This window comes from Pseudophryne corroboree, chromosome 11, assembly GCF_028390025.1.
Source record: "Pseudophryne corroboree isolate aPseCor3 chromosome 11, aPseCor3.hap2, whole genome shotgun sequence".
Classification (NCBI taxonomy): Eukaryota; Metazoa; Chordata; class Amphibia; order Anura; family Myobatrachidae; genus Pseudophryne; species Pseudophryne corroboree.
Window position 1 is genome coordinate 348,402,359 of NC_086454.1, and position 20,068 is coordinate 348,422,426.

The following is a 20,068-nucleotide window of genomic DNA, read 5'->3' on the forward strand; positions in this document are numbered from 1 at the left end:
GATGAACATTTCAGGAGAGCTTTTTCCCACTCCTGTTTTAAGTTTTCCGTTGCTAACTCAAAAGCCGGGAAGGTTTTTGGGCGTAGACCCCTTGGGACGATTTTGTGTTTAATATAATTCTCCAAACTGGTCAGGTCCCAGTTGGTTCGGATTTGTTTTTGTAACAATCTTTTTAGTTTTTGAAAGTCCCCTTCCCAGTTTGGTTCTGGTTCAGAAATACTGACAGAGCTGGAAAAGATACTGTCCAAATCATCTATTTTGCGTTTCGATGTTAATTCCGAGAGAAGTTTGAACTGAGACATATTATATGGTGAAATGGTCAAGATTAGAGAAATAGACGGCTAAGGAACGTTTTTCATAGAATGGTCTGTCCGATCTAAGAAAAATTATTATGTCTGTGCTAGGGTAGAGAGCTGAGTAAAGAACTCAGAAAACAGTATGTGGCAAAACTTGGTTTACCCTGCACCAGACTAATTGTATTAAATGACTAAATCTCAAAAAACCAACTAAACAGAAAAAATATATATTAAGCCCAAATGGGCAACTATTCTGACGTTGGAGGTGCTCCCAGGAATAGTGTACCAGATACAAAATGATTTGGTGGGTGTGGAAGAGCCCACATCTTACCAAACAGAAGAAATTCCTATATTTGGAGCACTCTTTTGATGATTAGATATGTGAAAAAGATGAAAACTGTCTATAATTAAAACTTAGCTTTTATTTATCCAATACTTAACTAAAATGAAATAACAGGGGTATACTAGACGTATCAATTGATTATTCCCCTTTTAAACAGTGGTAAAAATATGAATAAATCAAGAAGAGCAAATGTTATCATCTTGAAATTATTTATATATTTTGCTCAAAAATGGGTGATAAGAGAAATGATAGTAATCTATCAAACTTATCCAATAAGCAGCAGTAATCACAGAAATTAATGACAAAAAATGATAGTAATCTATCAAAAATATCCTGTGAGCAGCAGAGATGATATTGGTGATATAAAGTCTATGCAATCAGAAAGTTTATAGATAAATTCTAATTAAATATCTCATATAAGATCACATCTGATAATAGCTGTTTAGATTACACCTGGCAGATAAATGCTGCTATACATGTGAGATCAGCTTCTCCCCATATTTCACAATGTTAATCTGTGTTTTGACATCTCTTCCATGTCAAAAAGAAAGTACTCTCCATGTCTGTTAGAAAATGCATAGTTACAATTAAGTTTTACTGCAACACTCTGTCTCCAAAATGATTCATTTGTATCTTAAATGAAAGGCTGACACACTAATGTTGTTGTTAGGTATAATCTAACAAATGCAAAAAAAGAAAAAACGGAATTGTGCTGGCATGGATAGTAGAAAATTAGATAGTGACACTCTAGTCTGCTAGTCCCATCTGCTATCTAACCTCATCCATGAGCGGAGGAAAGATGAGAGTAGGACCGTCGACTGCGTCACGGAAAAAAGGTAGAACTGGCACACTGGCTAGAGACCCCAACGTGGTGTTAGATGGGCCCTGATGCTTATGAGCCTTGCAGGGTCCTAAATGCGCCACTTGGGTCCGAGCCAGAGTCCGAAAATGAAATGAAAAGAAAAGGCCCACAGTAATAGGCTAGATCACAATTGTGTTAATAAAACTGCATCACTTAAACACATTTAAATTGTGCAATGAGATTGCACAGAACAGACCTGCTCCTAATAAAAAACATGGCAGTTGCTGGAAAACAATTGATATTATCTTAATAGGCACAAATTAAAACAAAATCACAGGTATTTATTTCCACAATAATTGCGCCTTGTTTGTTGCCATGTTTTATATACGTTGGTACTTATTATTTTATCAAGATTGCATACAAGTAGCTGGTCAAATGTGAAACTATAACTCTGAAAGGCGAAAGATAGTCGGCACTCCAGTTCACTGATCACATCTGCTGTCTGACCTCATCATTGGAGCGGAGGACAGATGAGAGTGGGATCGTGGGTTGTGCCGTGGAAAGAAAGACAGCGGACGGCAGCCTGTGGTAATGTACAATAACCTACGGGTCAGACTCACTCACCCGACACTCCCCACATCCTCTCTCTTCCTGTCAACTCTCACCTTCACGGACGGACACCTGGTCTCCGGTGGCGCATCCGGACCCTGCAAGGCAAGTGGCAACAGGGTTCGCCTAACACCACATACGGCTTCTCAGGCTGCCGTCCGCTGTCTTTCTTTCCACGGCACAACCCACGATCCCACTCTCATCTGTCCTCCGCTCCAATGATGAGGTCAGACAGCAGATGTGATCAGTGAACTGGAGTGCCGACTATCTTTCGCCTTTCAGAGTTATAGTTTCACATTTGACCAGCTACTTGTATGCAATCTTGATAAAATAATAAGTACCAACGTATATAAAACATGGCAACAAACAAGGCGCAATTATTGTGGAAATAAATACCTGTGATTTTGTTTTAATTTGTGCCTATTAAGATAATATCAATTGTTTTCCAGCAACTGCCATGTTTTTTATTAGGAGCAGGTCTGTTCTGTGCAATCTCATTGCACAATTTAAATGTGTTTAAGTGATGCAGTTTTATTAACACAATTGTGATCTAGCCTATTACTGTGGGCCTTTTCTTTTCATTTCATTTTCGGACTCTGGCTCGGACCCAAGTGGCGCATTTAGGACCCTGCAAGGCTCATAAGCATCAGGGCCCATCTAACACCACGTTGGGGTCTCTAGCCAGTGTGCCAGTTCTACCTTTTTTCCGTGACGCAGTCGACGGTCCTACTCTCATCTTTCCTCCGCTCATGGATGAGGTTAGATAGCAGATGGGACTAGCAGACTAGAGTGTCACTATCTAATTTTCTACTATCCATGCCAGCACAATTCCGTTTTTTCTTTTTTTGCATTTGTTAGATTATACCTAACAACAACATTAGTGTGTCAGCCTTTCATTTAAGATACAAATGAATCATTTTGGAGACAGAGTGTTGCAGTAAAACTTAATTGTAACTATGCATTTTCTAACAGACATGGAGAGTACTTTCTTTTTGACATGGAAGAGATGTCAAAACACAGATTAACATTGTGAAATATGGGGAGAAGCTGATCTCACATGTATAGCAGCATTTATCTGCCAGGTGTAATCTAAACAGCTATTATCAGATGTGATCTTATATGAGATATTTAATTAGAATTTATCTATAAACTTTCTGATTGCATAGACTTTATATCACCAATATCATCTCTGCTGCTCACAGGATATTTTTGATAGATTACTATCATTTTTTGTCATTAATTTCTGTGATTACTGCTGCTTATTGGATAAGTTTGATAGATTACTATCATTTCTCTTATCACCCATTTTTGAGCAAAATATATAAATAATTTCAAGATGATAACATTTGCTCTTCTTGATTTATTCATATTTTTACCACTGTTTAAAAGGGGAATAATCAATTGATACGTCTAGTATACCCCTGTTATTTCATTTTAGTTAAGTATTGGATAAATAAAAGCTAAGTTTTAATTATAGACAGTTTTCATCTTTTTCACATATCTAATCATCAAAAGAGTGCTCCAAATATAGAAACACCTGGACACACCTGCGTTTTTCCAACCACTCCCAGAAAACAGTCGGTTGACACCCATAAACGCCCCCTTTCTGTCAATCACCTTGCGTTTGTCTGTGCGAATGGAATCTTCGCTAAATCCATCGCCCAGCACCGATCCTCTTTGTACCCGTACGGTGTGCCTGCGCATTGTGGTGCATACGCATGCGCAGTTTTGACATTTTTTTACTTGATCACTGTGCTGCGAAAATCGGCAGCTAGCGATCAACTCGGAATGATCCCCCTAAATATTGCCTTAGCGATGACTACTTTTTAGCCTTCACTGGGACATGCTCTTATCAAAGCCAGTGTCCTGGCATATTAATAGCCCAGAAGAAATCATTCCAAATTGCCACGATACGCGTCGGAAAGTGATGCTAAACTTTGGGTAGTGTGTGCTAGCATAGTCTATAACTGTAGCATATATCAGTCTGGTGTGTGTATGTATATATATATATATATATATATATATATAAGTTGCTTGCTCTGCCAGAGCAGAGCAAGCAATCTGTACAGAACATACTAGCAATCCGTTTCTCAGTAACTGGAGCTGTTTGTACCACGTGCTGAAGGTGTGTTTGCAGGAGATCCCGTAAGGACTCTGCACAGACACTCTTACACTACGCCCCGCTGGAGGAAAAGGCAGGCTTAGCCGTTACAGATATTAATTCATTACTCATTATTATAAAACTAACACAGCAGTGTCACCGTGCAGAGCTTTTACGCAGACAGTTCAAACATCTGAATTGGCACTTTGCAGAGAAAGTCTAATTTTTCCTAAATATGTTGTGCACTTTGCCACTTAGCAATTATTTCCAAGTACCGACACATCGGCGAGTGGTGCAGAACGCACTTCAGGGGCTAGTAATGCGCTTGTTGACTACTGCCATCCAGGGAGAAAAATAAAATTAAATAAATACAGTGCCGCTTCCAAAAGTACCATTATACAGTATAATAGTGGCTGGGAAAATGGTAATTTATATAAGTACGGTTCACACAAGTGGGTGAAGTGGAAAATGTTTTACAGATGCCGCCCCCAGTACTGTGTCACGTGCACTGCAGTGATGACATCAAAACTCACCAATTATAAGCGCAACATTATCAGAATGCACTATTTATAAATAAATTGTATTACGTACAGGGCGATATTTCACCCTCTCCTGACGAACATGTAGTCATGACATCACAATGAGGATCAGAACCATCAAAAATGCTTTGCCGCTTAATCCCATCACCCATATCCCCGTGAGCGACATGAGAGCCTATTGCACTGTGCAAATCTGGATAATATGCCCCCTAGCATGAGACGCTGTGCTCCAAACGAGAAAAGTGCTGTCGTAAAACAACCTTCACCTCCACCTCCCCCACCCCCGGTTTTCCTAGCCGGAGAGCTGTGCGGTTATAACGGTACAGATCGTTATCTGATGACAAGTGCTTTCCCTTCTTCCATCAAACCCTGCACCAGCTAAGAATGTTATGGAATCAATAGAATTGTTTTTTTTCTGCTTGCCTAATGTACTTGAAAAACAGGCCCCCCGCTGCGCTCACGATGTTCCCCAGACACGGCGCTAAGAGGTTTCATGTCAGAGGCAGCGCATCCTTGATATAATGCACATTGATGCTTCTATCCTGCACCGACGCATCCTGCATTTCCAGTATGACGATGATCACATGAGGGAGAGATCACGTCACACACAGGTTACTGAACAAGACAGACGCGGCATGTTATACGGACAGTGTGTGCCGTGTTGTCTGTCTTTTACTACTAATATTACTTTTCCCCGGCTAATTGGTATGTTTAGGTCAGAGGGATCTAAGCGCAGTTTCAGATCCTCATTAATTTTCCCCCCGAAGCTTAGAACCATCAAGACCAATCCCAAAGCTTGTATACTGTACTGTATATATTCTAGTTTGTTGTTTTTTTTTGGCAATGTACAGTATATACAGTATTTAAACTGTAATATATCTCCTCTCATGCAGATGCACCCTCATACATCCAGCCTCAGTACGCCGCGTAGCGCGAGATGGCTGATGGGAGCAAGCCGCCAGGTCCCCTGCAGCTTTGCTAGCGTCGGGCGTTATTTCTTGCCGAAATGCATTTTAGTCACAAAGCAATGTGGCTAGCATGCACCAGGAGACTGCGCTGAGTAATGTGATATATGACACCTGTATACTATGTGTGACTGAGGCTGTATACGGAATACAATGTGACTAGGACGCACCAGGAGACTGCGCTGAGTAATGTGATATGACACCTGTATACTGTGTGTGACTGAGGCTGTATACGGAGCACAATGTGACTAGGACGCACCAGGAGACTGTGCTAAGTAATGTGATATATGATCCCTGTATACTGTGTGTGACTGAGGCTGTATACGGAGCACAATGTGACTAGGACGCACCAGGAGACTGCGCCGAGTAATGTGATATATGACACCTGTATACTGTGTGTGACTGAGGCTATATACAGAGCACAATGTGACTAGGACGCACCAGGCGACTGCGCTGAGTAATGTGATATGTGACACCTGTATACTGTGTGTGACTGAGGCTGTATACGGAGCACAATGTGACTAGGACGCACCAGGAGACTGCGCTGAGTAATGTGATATGACACCTGTATACTGTGTGTAACTGAGGCTGTATATGGAGCACAATGTGACTAGGACGCACCAGGAGAGTACACTGAGTAATGTGATATATGACACCTGTATACTGTGTGTGACTGAGGCTGTATACGGAGCACAATGTGACTAGGACGCACCAGGAGACTGCGCTGAGTAGTGTGATATATGACACCTGTATACAGTGTGTGACTGAGGCTGTATACAGAGCACAATGTGACTAGAACGCAGCAGGAGACTGCGCTGAGTAATGTGATATATGACACCTGTATACTGTGTGTGACTGAGGCTATATACGGAGCACAATGTGACTAGGATGCACCAGGAGACTGCGCTGAGTAATGTGATATATGACACCTCTATACTGTGTGTGACTGAGGCAGTATACGGAGCACAATGTGACTAGCACGCACCAGGAGACTGCGCTGAGTAATGTGATATATGACACCTGTATACTGTGTGTGACTGAGGCTGTATACGGAGTACAATGTGACTAGGACGCACCAGGAGACTGCGCTGAGCAATGTGATATGACATCTGTATACTGTGTGTGACTGAGGCTGTATACGGAGCACAATGTGACTAGGATGCACCAGGAGACTGCGCTGAGTAATGTGATATATGACACCTGTATACTGTGTGTGACTGAGGCTATATACGGAGCACAATGTGACTAGCACGCACCAGGAGACTGCGCTGAGTAATGTGATATATGACACCTGTATACTGTGTGTGACTGAGGCTGTATACAGAGCACAATGTGACTAGGACACACCAGGAGACTGCGCTGAGTAATGTGATATATGACACCTGTATACTGTGTGTGACTGAGGCTGTATACGGAGTACAATGTGACTAGGACACACCAGGAGACTGCGCTGAGTAATGTGATATGACATCTGTATACTGTGTGTGACTGAGGCTGTATACGGAGCACAATGTGACTAGGATGCACCAGGAGACTGCGCTGAGTAATGTGATATGACACCTGTATACTGTGTGTGACTGAGGCTGTATACAGAGCACAATGTGACTAGGATGCGCCAGGAGACTGCGCTGAGTAATGTGATATATGACACCTGTATACTGTGTGTGACTGAGGCTGTATACGGAGCACAATGTGACTAGGACACACCAGGAGACTGCGCTGAGTAATGTGATATATGACTCCTGTATACTGTGTGTGCCGGTGGCTGTATACGGAGCACAATGTGACTAGGACGCACCAGGAGACTGTGCTGAGTACTGTGATATGACACCTGTATACTGTGTGTGACTGAGGCTGTATACAGAGCACAATGTGACTAGGACGCACCAGGAGACTGTGCTGAGTAATGTGATATGACACCTGTATACTGTGTGTGACTGAGGCTGTATACGGAGCACAATGTGACTAGGATGCACCAGGACACTGCGCTGAGTAATCTGATGTATGACACCTGTATACTGTGTGTGACTGAGGCTGTATACGGAGCACAATGTGACTAGCACGCACCAGGAGACTGCGCTGAGTAATGTGATACATGATACCTGTATACTGTGTGTGACTGAGGCTGTATACAGAGCACAATGTGACTAGGATGCACCAGGAGACTGCGCTGAGTAATGTGATATATGACACCTGTATACTGTGTGTGACTGAGACTGTATACGGAGCACAATGTGACTAGGACGCACCAGGAGACTGCGCTGAGTAATGTGATATATGACACCTGTATACTGTGTGTGACTGAGGCTGTATACGGAGTACAATGTGACTAGGACGCACCAGGAGACTGCGCTGAGTAATGTGATATGACATCTGTATACTGTGTGTGACTGAGGCTGTATACAGAGCACAATGTGACTAGGATGCGCCAGGAGACTGCGCTGAGTAATGTGATGTATGACACCTGTATACTGTGTGTGACTGAGGCTGTATACGGAGCACAATGTGACTAGGACGCACCAGGAGACTGCGCTGAGTAATGTAATATGACACCTGTATACTGTGTGTGACTGAGGCTGTATACGGAGCACAATGTGACTAGGACACACCAGGAGACTGCGCTGAGTAATGTGATATATGACTCCTGTATACTGTGTGTGACTGAGGCTGTATACGGAGCACAATGTGACTAGGATGCACCAGGAGACTGCGCTGAGTAATGTAATATGACACCTGTATACTGTGTGTGACTGAGGCTGTATACGGAGCACAATGTGACTAGGACACACCAGGAGACTGCGCTGAGTAATGTGATATATGACTCCTGTATACTGTGTGTGCCGGTGGCTGTATACGGAGCACAATGTGACTAGGACGCACCAGGAGACTGTGCTGAGTACTGTGATATGACACCTGTATACTGTGTGTGACTGAGGCTGTATACAGAGCACAATGTGACTAGGACGCACCAGGAGACTGTGCTGAGTAATGTGATATGACACCTGTATACTGTGTGTGACTGAGGCTGTATACGGAGCACAATGTGACTAGGATGCACCAGGACACTGCGCTGAGTAATCTGATGTATGACACCTGTATACTGTGTGTGACTGAGGCTGTATACGGAGTACAATGTGACTAGCACGCACCAGGAGACTGCGCTGAGTAATGTGATACATGATACCTGTATACTGTGTGTGACTGAGGCTGTATACAGAGCACAATGTGACTAGGATGCACCAGGAGACTGCGCTGAGTAATGTGATATATGACACCTGTATACTGTGTGTGACTGAGACTGTATACGGAGCACAATGTGACTAGGACGCACCAGGAGACAGCGCTGAGTAATGTGATATATGACACCTGTATACTGTGTGTGACTGAGGCTGTATACGGAGTACAATGTGACTAGGACGCACCAGGAGACTGCGCTGAGTAATGTGATATGACATCTGTATACTGTGTGTGACTGAGGCTGTATACAGAGCACAATGTGACTAGGATGCGCCAGGAGACTGCGCTGAGTAATGTGATATATGACACCTGTATACTGTGTGTGACTGAGGCTGTATACAAAGCACAATGTGACTAGGATGCGCCAGGAGACTGCGCTGAGTAATGTGATGTATGACACCTGTATACTGTGTGTGACTGAGGCTGTATACGGAGCACAATGTGACTAGGACGCACCAGGAGACTGCGCTGAGTAATGTAATATGACACCTGTATACTGTGTGTGACTGAGGCTGTATACGGAGCACAATGTGACTAGGACGCACCAGGAGACTGCGCTGAGTAATGTAATATGACACCTGTATACTGTGTGTGACTGAGGCTGTATACAGAGCACAATGTGACTAGGACGCACCAGGAGACTGCGCTGAGTAATGTAATATGACACCTGTATACTGTGTGTGACTGAGGCTGTATACGGAGCACAATGGGACTAGGACGCACCAGGAGACTGCGCTGAGTAATGTAATATGACACCTGTATACTGTGTGTGACTGAGGCTGTATACGGAGCACAATGTGACTAGGACGCACCAGGAGACTGCGCTGAGTAATGTGATATGACACCTGTATACTGTGTGTGACTGAGGCTGTATACAGAGCACAATGTGACTAGGACGCACCAGGAGACTGTGCTGAGTGATGTGATATATGACACCTGTATACTGTGTGTGACTGAGGCTGTATACGGAGCACAATATGACTAGGACGCACCAGGAGACTGCACTGAGTAATGTGATATGACACCTGTATACTGTGTGTGACTGAGGCTGTATACGGAGCACAATGTGACTAGGACGCACCAGGAGACTGCGCTGAGTAATGTGATATGACACCTGTATACTGTGTGTGACTGAGGCTGTATACGGAGCACAATGTGACTAGGATGCACCAGGAGACTGCACTGAGTAATGTGATATGACACCTGTATACTGTGTGTGCCGGAGGCTGTATACGGAGCTGAACAGAACTTGTATTGGGAAAAGGATGCAGCTGCTACATTGTAGCACTTTGTGCACTGATTCAGTCGCACACAGATATACAAATGTCATATCACAATACTCAGCACAGTCTCCTGGTGTGTCCGTCATATCGCGTTGCGACTAAGTAATATTATCAGTGAAAAACAGATGCCTGACGCAGGCAGAGTCTCGTGGGACTTGGCAGAGGGCGGCTGTTTGGTGCGGCTGCCGCAATGTACTAAGCTTTGGCGAGAGATTAAGTGGATGGTGATAAAGTACCAGCCAATCAGCTCCTGTCATTTTACAAACGCAGCCTGTAACATAACATGGCAGTTAGGAGCTGATTGTCTCGTACTTTATCTCTCTCAAAAGCTTTGCACATCCCTGTTACATACTGTAGGAAACATTCACGCGCTTAACGCGGCTTTTCATCTTTAACCACCAGCGTTTATTTGTCTCCCTTAGGTGTGTGAGCACCCGGATCTGTCGACGTCGGCTACCGCATCGCCATGGCAACAGGATGAGTGGAGAAGAAAAAAAAATGAAAATAAAGTGTTTATGCGAAGACTGCAGTCTCCGGTTCATTCAAGACCAGTCCTCAATTGCTCCAGACTTCTGTTTAATTTGCAACCTCAATTAGTCTATAAAGCGGTACGCCCGTCCTCGGCAGCCTCCGAGTCTGCATCCTTTGTATTAACGGACCCTCGCTGGAGACACCGGCGCTACAAGAATTCTATTTCCTCCCGTCTGAAAGACACCGAGAAGATTTGTTTGAACTTGTCGTGCTGAAGGCGGAACACAGCGATTCCATTCACAGCGCCCGTTTATTTCTACTCTGTTGTACTGATTACCGAACCTAAAACAGTCTGTCAGATGCGTGTGTACGTGTGCTTCATTCTAATAGACCCCAGACCACCGCCCCTACGCCCCAGACGCCCTCGTGGCTGCCAGCAACACGTTTTTCAAGGCAGCATGTTGTGTGCACTGAACCAAAACACTTCAGAGAAATACAGGAAAGGATTGCTTAATGGGTTCATGTTAATAAGATTACCAATCAGTATTTGACAAGGAGGCCGGGATGGCGGAATAACACATTAAGCATACATCTACGGTGCAAATAAAATGTAATAAGATGCCACTTAAACACATTGTAAGGCTGTCAGATATAATTAGAGTATCTTAACCCCCGTCCTTTTTCGGACGACCGTGGTATCAGTTACTCAGCAAAGCAGCAGAAAAATAAATGCTATAGAAATAGTCTGAATGGGGGGGGTCCGTGTTTTATAAAAGTTGTTGTACAGTAGATTGCAAGGCCGACACATTTCATGCATTATACCCCCCCTTACCCCTACCTGTTTGCCCGTAAGGGTATAACGTCTGCAAAGAGTGGTTATGGTGCTTTGGAGTCTGTAAAGTATTCCCTCACAGGGGTCAGCGCGCCGTTGTGTCATAATATGCAATTTTATGGCTGAAGCGCCCTCATCTTACAGTTCCAGAGTTGGCTACATTAGTCTGTCGCCCTTTGCTTTGTAGATAGTATACAGAGTCATCGAATACATATTTTATAATGACAAGGTTAAAGAGAACATATTACCACGGCGGCTTTTATTTGTGTATTACAGTATATAGTACTTTGCGCAGTCACGGCTCCGAGACTGCGGCGGGCTGCCGCCCCCTCCGCCCCCCCAGTTGTCCGGCTTTGTTGGGCCGAATCAGATTGAGTGCACTATATAAATGGCCTCTCCTGGACTACCACAGTCCCACTTATAACCTTGATTATTAATTACGTTCCTAAGGACCTAGTAGTAACAGTGGTGACATCTTCTCTTTAATGTTAGTAAACAGCTTTTATTTTACAGATCAGAATAGGGGTCCCTGCAACAAATGGATTTTGAGCTGGGAAATGATGCAAAAAAGGACAGCAGTAAATTATCCTGGAACGGTTATTATCCACGTTATAAAGTCCCCACCATGATGCATACGGTCGTGTAGAGAATATCATTCACATCAGTCAAAGGGGGTCATTCCGACCTGATCGCACGCTAGGATTTTTCGCAGCGCTGCGATCAGGTCAGAACTGCTTATGCACCGCAATGCGCAGGCGCGTCGTACGGGTACAAAGCGGATCTTTGCTGAGCGATGGATTTAACGAAGAATCCATTCGCGCAGCCGATCGCAAGGAGATTGACAGGAAGAAGGCGTTTGTGGGTGTCAACTGAGCGTTTTCTGGGAGTGGTTGGAAAAATGCAGGAGTGTCCAAGCATTTGCAGGGCAGTTGTCTGACGTCAATTTCGGGACTGAAGTGATCACAGCGGCTGAGTAAGTTCAGACCTACACGGAACCTGCACAAAACCTTTTTGTACCGCTCGGCTGCACATGCGATCGCACACTTGCAAAGCGAAAATACACTCCCCCATGGGCGGCAACTATCTGTTCGCAGCGCTGAAAAAAATAGCTAGCGAGCAATCAACTCAGAATGACCAACTAAATCCACTTACACACACACTAAGGTCCATTTATCACACCTACCAATATATATGTGTGTGTGTATTTGGATTGAGGTTGGAAACCCGTGCAAAGATGGAGAGATCATACAGTACCAAATCAACTCCATTAGGGCCCTGGCTGTGATGTAGCAATGCTAACCACCGTGCTACCGCAGTGCACCAATGGTGAGGTGTCTGGTTCAGCAAACCCTACCTCCTTTGCGGTAGCTCCCACCCACAACCAAACAGGTTAATTTATTGCTGAATCCCCACGTTAGAGCTTTCTCAGCTATGCAAATTATACATCAAATAATGCACGTTCCAAAAAGTGAGCAGGTTTATGTATAAATGTATCGGGGCAAGATGACAAAACTGACGTTGTGAAATTTAATTTCCTTACAAATGAAATTGCAGAATGTTTAGCTCTTTTGTGTCTCCACGGGGAGTTTTCTATCAGTAACTTCAAACGCTAGTATTTTTTATTTTATTTCTTTTTTTTTTTTCCTAATTTGTGCTTAATCATAATGAATAAAGCACCATCAGCCTTGGTATATGTCTATAGAATTATATACGCGGAGAAAAAAAGTTACATTAAAAAAAAAAAAAGGATATTTTTATCAGTCTTTGGAAAGTGTGCGTCGGTAAAGTTTTCTTTTTACGTGAGCGCGTCCGTAGCAGAGAACAAATGGGATTAATATATAATTTTCACGCCCTGTAAATGACACCATCAAAGCTCACACCAAATTTTTATAAAGAGTTCTAGTGATGGGCAATTAACAGTTCCAACAGGTATCTAGGGTTAAAACACACGACGTGATGACTTATTTACTAACACGGTGTCAAAGAATGATAATAGGCTGTAACCCAGAGCAACCAAGAAGGTATCAGCAGCATAGTATGACCCTGATCTTTGATTGGTTGCTATGGATCACGGAGAATGGTTGCTATGCCAGTCGTTCTATCCTGTAATAATATATTCCATTTCTGCTACAAGGATCTTTCAATGACAAATGGTTTAAAGGAAAAACAAGATTATTATTATTACGTAGCTATGTTACAGATGGATACTGTACTGTACACATATTTAATATGCATTTCTATTGTATTTTTCCTGCTTGGTTATATGTTTCCTGTAAGGTTTATTTTTGTAGTTAAACAGTCAGAAAAAACATTTATATTATTATAGCACCACGCCGATCCTAAAACGTGTTCTTGTGACCTAGAATAAGCTGCAAAATAGCCGAGTCTTTACTTGGTAACTTAAAAAAAAAAGAAAATAGGAATAATTGCAAAATAATAATTAGAAAATTATTATTATTATTTTTTTTGATGTGATTTCCAATGTAATTAGGAGTAGACCCTATGTCTAATACTAGGTATATAGTACATTGGGCACAAGAGGCTTGGAACGACTGTAGTGTTTTAATCTGTACAAACCCTGGGTGCAATACGTCAGGACAATTGTGTGTCCTAATTAGCGTTACCGGAATGTAAATGTGTCAGGATAGTAAGTAATAGGACATAGGAGTTCTAGATACTGATTATTAATTAGGAACTGGAAAGTAAAGCAGTTACTCTGAGGTCTGTTACTGACGACCTGAAATTGGTGCCACACCCGTCATTCCTCATATAGGTAATGAGGATCTTATGGCAGTGTAAAATGACTGTCGGAAGTAAGGCGCTAGAAGTAAGACGCCCGGAGCCATGTTTACTGCATATGGGGGGGTCATTCAGAGTTGATCGCTAGCTGCATTCGTTCGCTGTGCAGCGATGAGGCAAAAAAATCGGCACTTCTGCGCATGTGTATGCGGCGCAATGTGCACACGAGTCGTAGATTGCACCGAATGATGTAATTTCACACAAGGTCTAGCGAAGCTTTTCAGTCGCACTGCTGGCTGCAGAGTGATTGACAGGAAGAGGGCGTTACTGGGTGTCAACTGACCGTTTTCAGGGAGTGTTCGGAAAAACGCAGGTGTGCCAGGAAAAACGCAGGCGTGGCAGGGCGAACGCAGGGCGTGTTCATGACGTCAAAACAGGAACTGAACAGTCTGAAGTCATCGTAAGCGCTGAGTAGGTTTTGAACTACTCTAAAACTGCACAAAAAAACTTTGCCGCCGCTCTGCGATCCTTTCGTTCGCACTTCTGCTAAGCTAAAATACACTCCCAGTGGGCGGCGGCATAGCGTGTGCACGGCTGCTAAAAACTGCTAGCGAGCGAACAACTCAGAATGACCACCATGGTCACAAACTGTGACATGACGCACCACTCCCCCGTTACCTCCCACAAACGCAGTGCTACTTGCACACATGCCCAGCGGCAAAAACATGGCTCCACTGCGTACAACATCGTTACTTCGCCATCTCAGTATCAAGCCCGTAGTCCGTATAACAACTCTATATTCTCCTTCCTACACGCCCTAACGTGAGGACGTTCTCCAGAACTCTCTGCTCACCCCCCACCTGTCTCCGGGACAGTCTGCCATCCAGCAGGTCAGGACATTTGGACAAATTAAAGATCAGGTTAGAAGTCATGTCTCACTAACAAATGCCAGTCCGGTGTGATGTGCCCCAGCGGCCGTTGTATGTGGCATTGGGGGGGGTGATTTTGGAGAGGAGTTTGGGGGCAGTTCAGCATGTTGGAAACGCTGCCGGGGTACACGGCACGCCCCATTGTGACCTCCCCTTTTTTCATGCATACCCACACTGTCACAATTACGGAAATATAGATGTTTGGGGTATAAGAAAGGAAAGTAATAAATCCTTATACATGTTGTGTTGCTTAGTTGACCTGTAACAACCTAGTAACTATGGGGGACATTTACTAAGCAGTGATAAGGGCGGAGAAGTGAGCCAGCAGAGAAGCGGCCCAATCAGCAGCTCTGTATCATTCTATAGTACGCAAATTATAGATGTTACTTCAGTGCTGATTGGTTGATGGGGCAACTGCTCCACTGGCTCACTTCTCCGCTCTTACCACTGCTTAGTAAATGTCCCCCTATGTCCCTTACAATATTTGTTTTGACGCAGCCCCCGTTCTCTTCCGCAGTCTCTCCATCGGAATGAGCGTCTTGTTTATCTCGTATAAAACAGATTCACTTTGTGTGAGCGACACACTTGTATATGTGGTACATCCGCTGTCCACAGGATCAGTAACACCGCCACATACGTAGCAGCGGTACTTACCGGTGCCCATCTAGCCAACTGCGCATGTGTGACCTGAGACTACGCATGCACGCAGCAGCTGGGCGCTCAGCGCAGAGGCGGCATAGGGGTCACGACGCTGGCCCTGCTTTCCATTATGAAGAAGCGGTGATCTCCGTGACTGTAACCACCTCCTGCTGCTCAGGACAGGGCACATTCACCACTTGCTGTGTCCTTCCCTCATAAAGCCGTTCCACCATAGTCTTTTGGCGGGGATAACACTTAACGCAACGGTGCCTTCATAGGAATCACTAGAAGGTGCTTCATAGTCCCGAGCAACAATGGGGGGTCATTCCGAGTTGATCGCACGTAGCAACTTTTTGCTGCCCGTGCGATCAACTAGACGCGGCCTATGGCGGAGTGTATTTCTGCATAGCAGGGCTGCGATCGCTTGTGCAGCCCTGCTGTGCTAAAAAAGTTTTGTGTAGAACAAGACCAGGGTCATAGTTACTTACTTATTTCTGTATACAGCTCTATGGCGCTGTGAACAAAACTCTGAGTTCATGGCGACTGTGAGTGCAGCGTTGTATCTATAATGGGTCCAGTGAGCTCACACCGCACCCATTTGTTAAATACTTTCCTCTTCGGAGTCCCGTGTTGGCAGCGGCGGTGCTGCAAAATCACTGTGCGCGTGCAGTAGGGAGATAGCCGGGATAATGGCCATCGCGCCATCTTCTAGGAAACCTGCGCAATGGCACAGCGTCAGAGTCTACTAACGCTTAAAGTAATTAGCTACCAGCTATAGACAGGAGGGGTCCCAAATGGAGACTGTTTATGGGCCCCCTCCTCCCATAATACGCCCATATATATATATATATATATATATATACAGATGGAGCCCTGCTCATCTATCCCTTTAATACGATTATCTTGGCCAGGGCAGTCTGACTTAATCCCCCGCTGTAATGACGTAATCCCCTGCTGTACTGTTCTCTCTGTATTGTATTGCAGCTGAGAACAATAGATGAAATACTTATGCTAATAAACATTGGTGTGCCTAGGTGCAGCAGAGAAGGATAGATGAGCGTGGCTCCTTCTGTATATCAGCTCTCCGATGAATTAACCCTAATGTCCAGACGTGCACATTACCATCAATTACAGTAGCAGCTCTCTCTGATTTTCCTGCACTCCTCTGTAAGGTATGGCGGAATGTCACAGAAGATGGATGGTCGCGTAGCGCAATCCTCAACCACTACTGTATGCGCACATTGCCTGGAATTTATGGTAGTGGGTGGGGCCTGGCTGCTAGCCGTGTGATGCTTTTCCACCTTTTCATTGGCTGTAGTAACATCCAAGGTGAGCATCTCGCATATCATTAAAATGTCACCTATAATTAGAAGCAGCCCATGTGACTAGAATTGGTTGGGTACAAAATCCTGCATGTCAAAATCCTGTATGGATCGCGGTAAGTATTTTAACCTTAACCCACCTCTCCCGCAGCCTAACACTAAACACCTCCCCCCCCCCCGCTGCCTAACCCTAACCTCCCCCCTCCCCTACACCCTCACCTCTCTTACCCTAATCCCTGTTGGGGTCCCGACCGTATCCCGATTATAACCAACTCTATAGCTGAACGCTTAATTTCTACCAGATCAGAGGAACACCCAATGACGAACCCTCAAAGAGACAGAGGGGGTCATTCCGAGTTGATCGCACGCTAGCAGTTTTTAGCAGCCGTGCAAACGCATAGTCGCCGCCCACGGGGGAGTGTATTTTCGCTTTGCAGGAGTGCGAACGCCTGTGCAGCCGAGCGCCTGCAAACACATTTTGTGCAAAACAAGACCAGCCCTGTAGTTACTTATCCTGTGCGATGATTGCTGCGACGAGTGACACGTAATGACGTCAGATACCCGCCCAGCAAACGCCCGGCCACGCCTGCATTTTTCCAAATACTCCCAGAAAACGGCCAGTTGACACCCATAAACGCCCACTTTCCGTCAATCTCCTTTGCGTTCGGCTGTGCGATTGCAATCGTCGCTAGAACCAGTGCAAAACCACATTGGACTTCGTACCCACGACGCGCGTGCACATTGCGGTGCATACGCATATGCAGATTTGCTGTTTTTTTCACTGATCGCTACGCAGCGAACAACGGCAGCTGGCGATCAACTCGGAATGACCTCCTAGATACCACCGCCCAATTCACCTTATTTAACACAACTGGCCGGGAGGCTTGGACCAGGTGACAGTCACATGACAAGCATGTCCCCCGATTCTGCCAGATACATCCTGCTGCTGCAGCTGAACCGCCAGGCCACTTACATATTGCATTTCACTTATCAGTACACATCTCTTTTACAGAAACTCTAAACCTAAAACGTTTCCGTACCTTGTTAGAAGTGCAGATATTGTGTTACGTAGGGTAATATTTCCTACTTTCTAGCATCTCATTATTGCCTCTTTTAGCCACATTTGCAGAATATAGTTGATAAAACAGATTAGTAGCATGTACTGCGCTACATAGAAGTGTAAGTAAAATAACAAGTTTACAGTATTACGTTTTGTGTAATGAATGTTACCAGCTGGCAGCTTTTTATGCAAGGATATTTACTGAGAACAAAATGGACCCATAGGGGGCGCTGTGTATGATACTGTTTTACGCCACCTAAAGTTACAAGTTTACTATTTCATGCAATTAATCCGAGACCTCATTAACTCGCCTTATCAGATGAATGAAATCACAGTTTCTTCCTAACCCCGAACAGCTGTGCAATTATCTGTGCAGACCCAATCCTCAGAGACGTAGGGAACAGACCTCAAACAATGGCACCTATTCTGGAGATATGGCATTGCCGGCTTAGGAGGTGAACGCAACTGAACTAAAACAATTTCAACACATGGCGGGCACCAAACTGACTCCTTATCACGGTTACGCTTTGTAAGCTGAACCAATATTCAAACTATGGATTCACTAGGACCTGGTGGCATTACTGAGGCATGAGGCAGTTTGTGCCTCATGCCTATGTGATGCCACAAGTTCCCAAACAATTCGTAGTCTGCATTTCCATGAATATTGGACCAGCTCACAAAAACAGCTGATGAAAAATGTTAATGAATGTGACTTAAATCACACATATTATTATTACACTGTTTAAGATAGGGATGTACAAAGCACGGTTTGTCTTAACCAGATGTAACTGAGCAACGCTGTAAATTCTCTGAAGCTTTTTTTTCTTCTTCTTTTTGGGCTATTGTTTTACTTTTCCAATATCTGTACCATGAGAACAGACGTCCAACCTGGATTTCTTTCTGAGCACATGTGATTTGAGACACTGGTTCCGGGCCCTAGTTGCTGAGCTGCTTGCTGTTCCTGAGGTGTAAATAAGCATTTTGATTTATGATGTGGTTGCAAAGAAACTTGTAATTTATTTGTGAAATGCTCAAATAAAGGAACTCTGGACTTTTACCTACTTTTGTCTAACTTTGAGTGTGTTTCTTTGGGCGTGATGTACTATGCGTCACATCCAGGTTCGGACTGGCCCACAGGGGTACCAGGGAAACCACCGGTAGGCCCCACTGCCTGAGGGCCCGCTCCTTCCTCTAGGGATCAGGTTCCAGACTGTGCACTTGTATTATACATGGTAGATATGTTGCATTACACTGCACTAGACTATTGTGTATTTCAAGCCTCTACGGAGGCTGGCCACACCCCCTTTTGTAGGATGGCCACTCCCCTAAGTATGGGCCCCTATAACTGCATCCCCCCGGTGGGCCCTTCATACCCCAGTCCGACACTGGTCACCTCTGTAATGCAATACTCTCCGGTATGTATCTAGCAATGCGATTAGTATCACAAAGGGCAGCACTCCCATTAGGAGTTATCCTTTGCGATCATGGAACTTCTGGGATTAGGCCCCCGGAGTCCGTCTACACATGCGCAGAGGGATGCAGGAGCCGTGGGGGTGCAGACTGGATCCCTCTCCGACAGAATGCAAAAATAATCTCATAGGCTTCTATTAGGTAACGCCAACTAAAGCTCTGGAATGTATCGCATTCCGTAGCTTGGTATATATAGGAAAGCTGCCAAAACTCAGAAACCACATTTTGGGGTGTTTTGGTTGCTTTTTCAATCATATTCCATCCTGCCCTTAGGGGGACATTTACTAAGCAGTGATAAGTGTGGAGAAGTGAGCCAGTGGATATATTTCCCCATCAACCAATCATCAGCTCTGTATCATTTTATAGTATGCAAATTATAGATGTTACTTCAGTGCTGATTGGTTGCCATGGGCAACTTCTTCACTGGCTCA

General features: G+C 44.5%; 1 protein-coding gene across 3 annotated transcripts in view; it reads left to right on the plus strand.

The window, feature by feature from the left end:
- CDH13 (cadherin 13) overlaps nucleotides 1–19,228 on the plus strand; it is a 1,087,951-nt gene extending 1,068,723 nt beyond the window's left edge. For 2 of the 3 annotated variants that reach the window (XM_063945965.1, XM_063945967.1), the window contains one exon: nucleotides 19,047–19,228. In XM_063945965.1, coding sequence (XP_063802035.1) covers nucleotides 19,047–19,081 — 35 coding nt within the window. In that variant the 3' untranslated portion in view covers nucleotides 19,082–19,228. Of the gene's footprint in view, nucleotides 1–10,597 lie in introns of all 3 variants that reach the window. The other variant, XM_063945966.1, reaches the window with a different exon arrangement.
- Nucleotides 19,229–20,068: the final 840 nt, after the last annotated feature.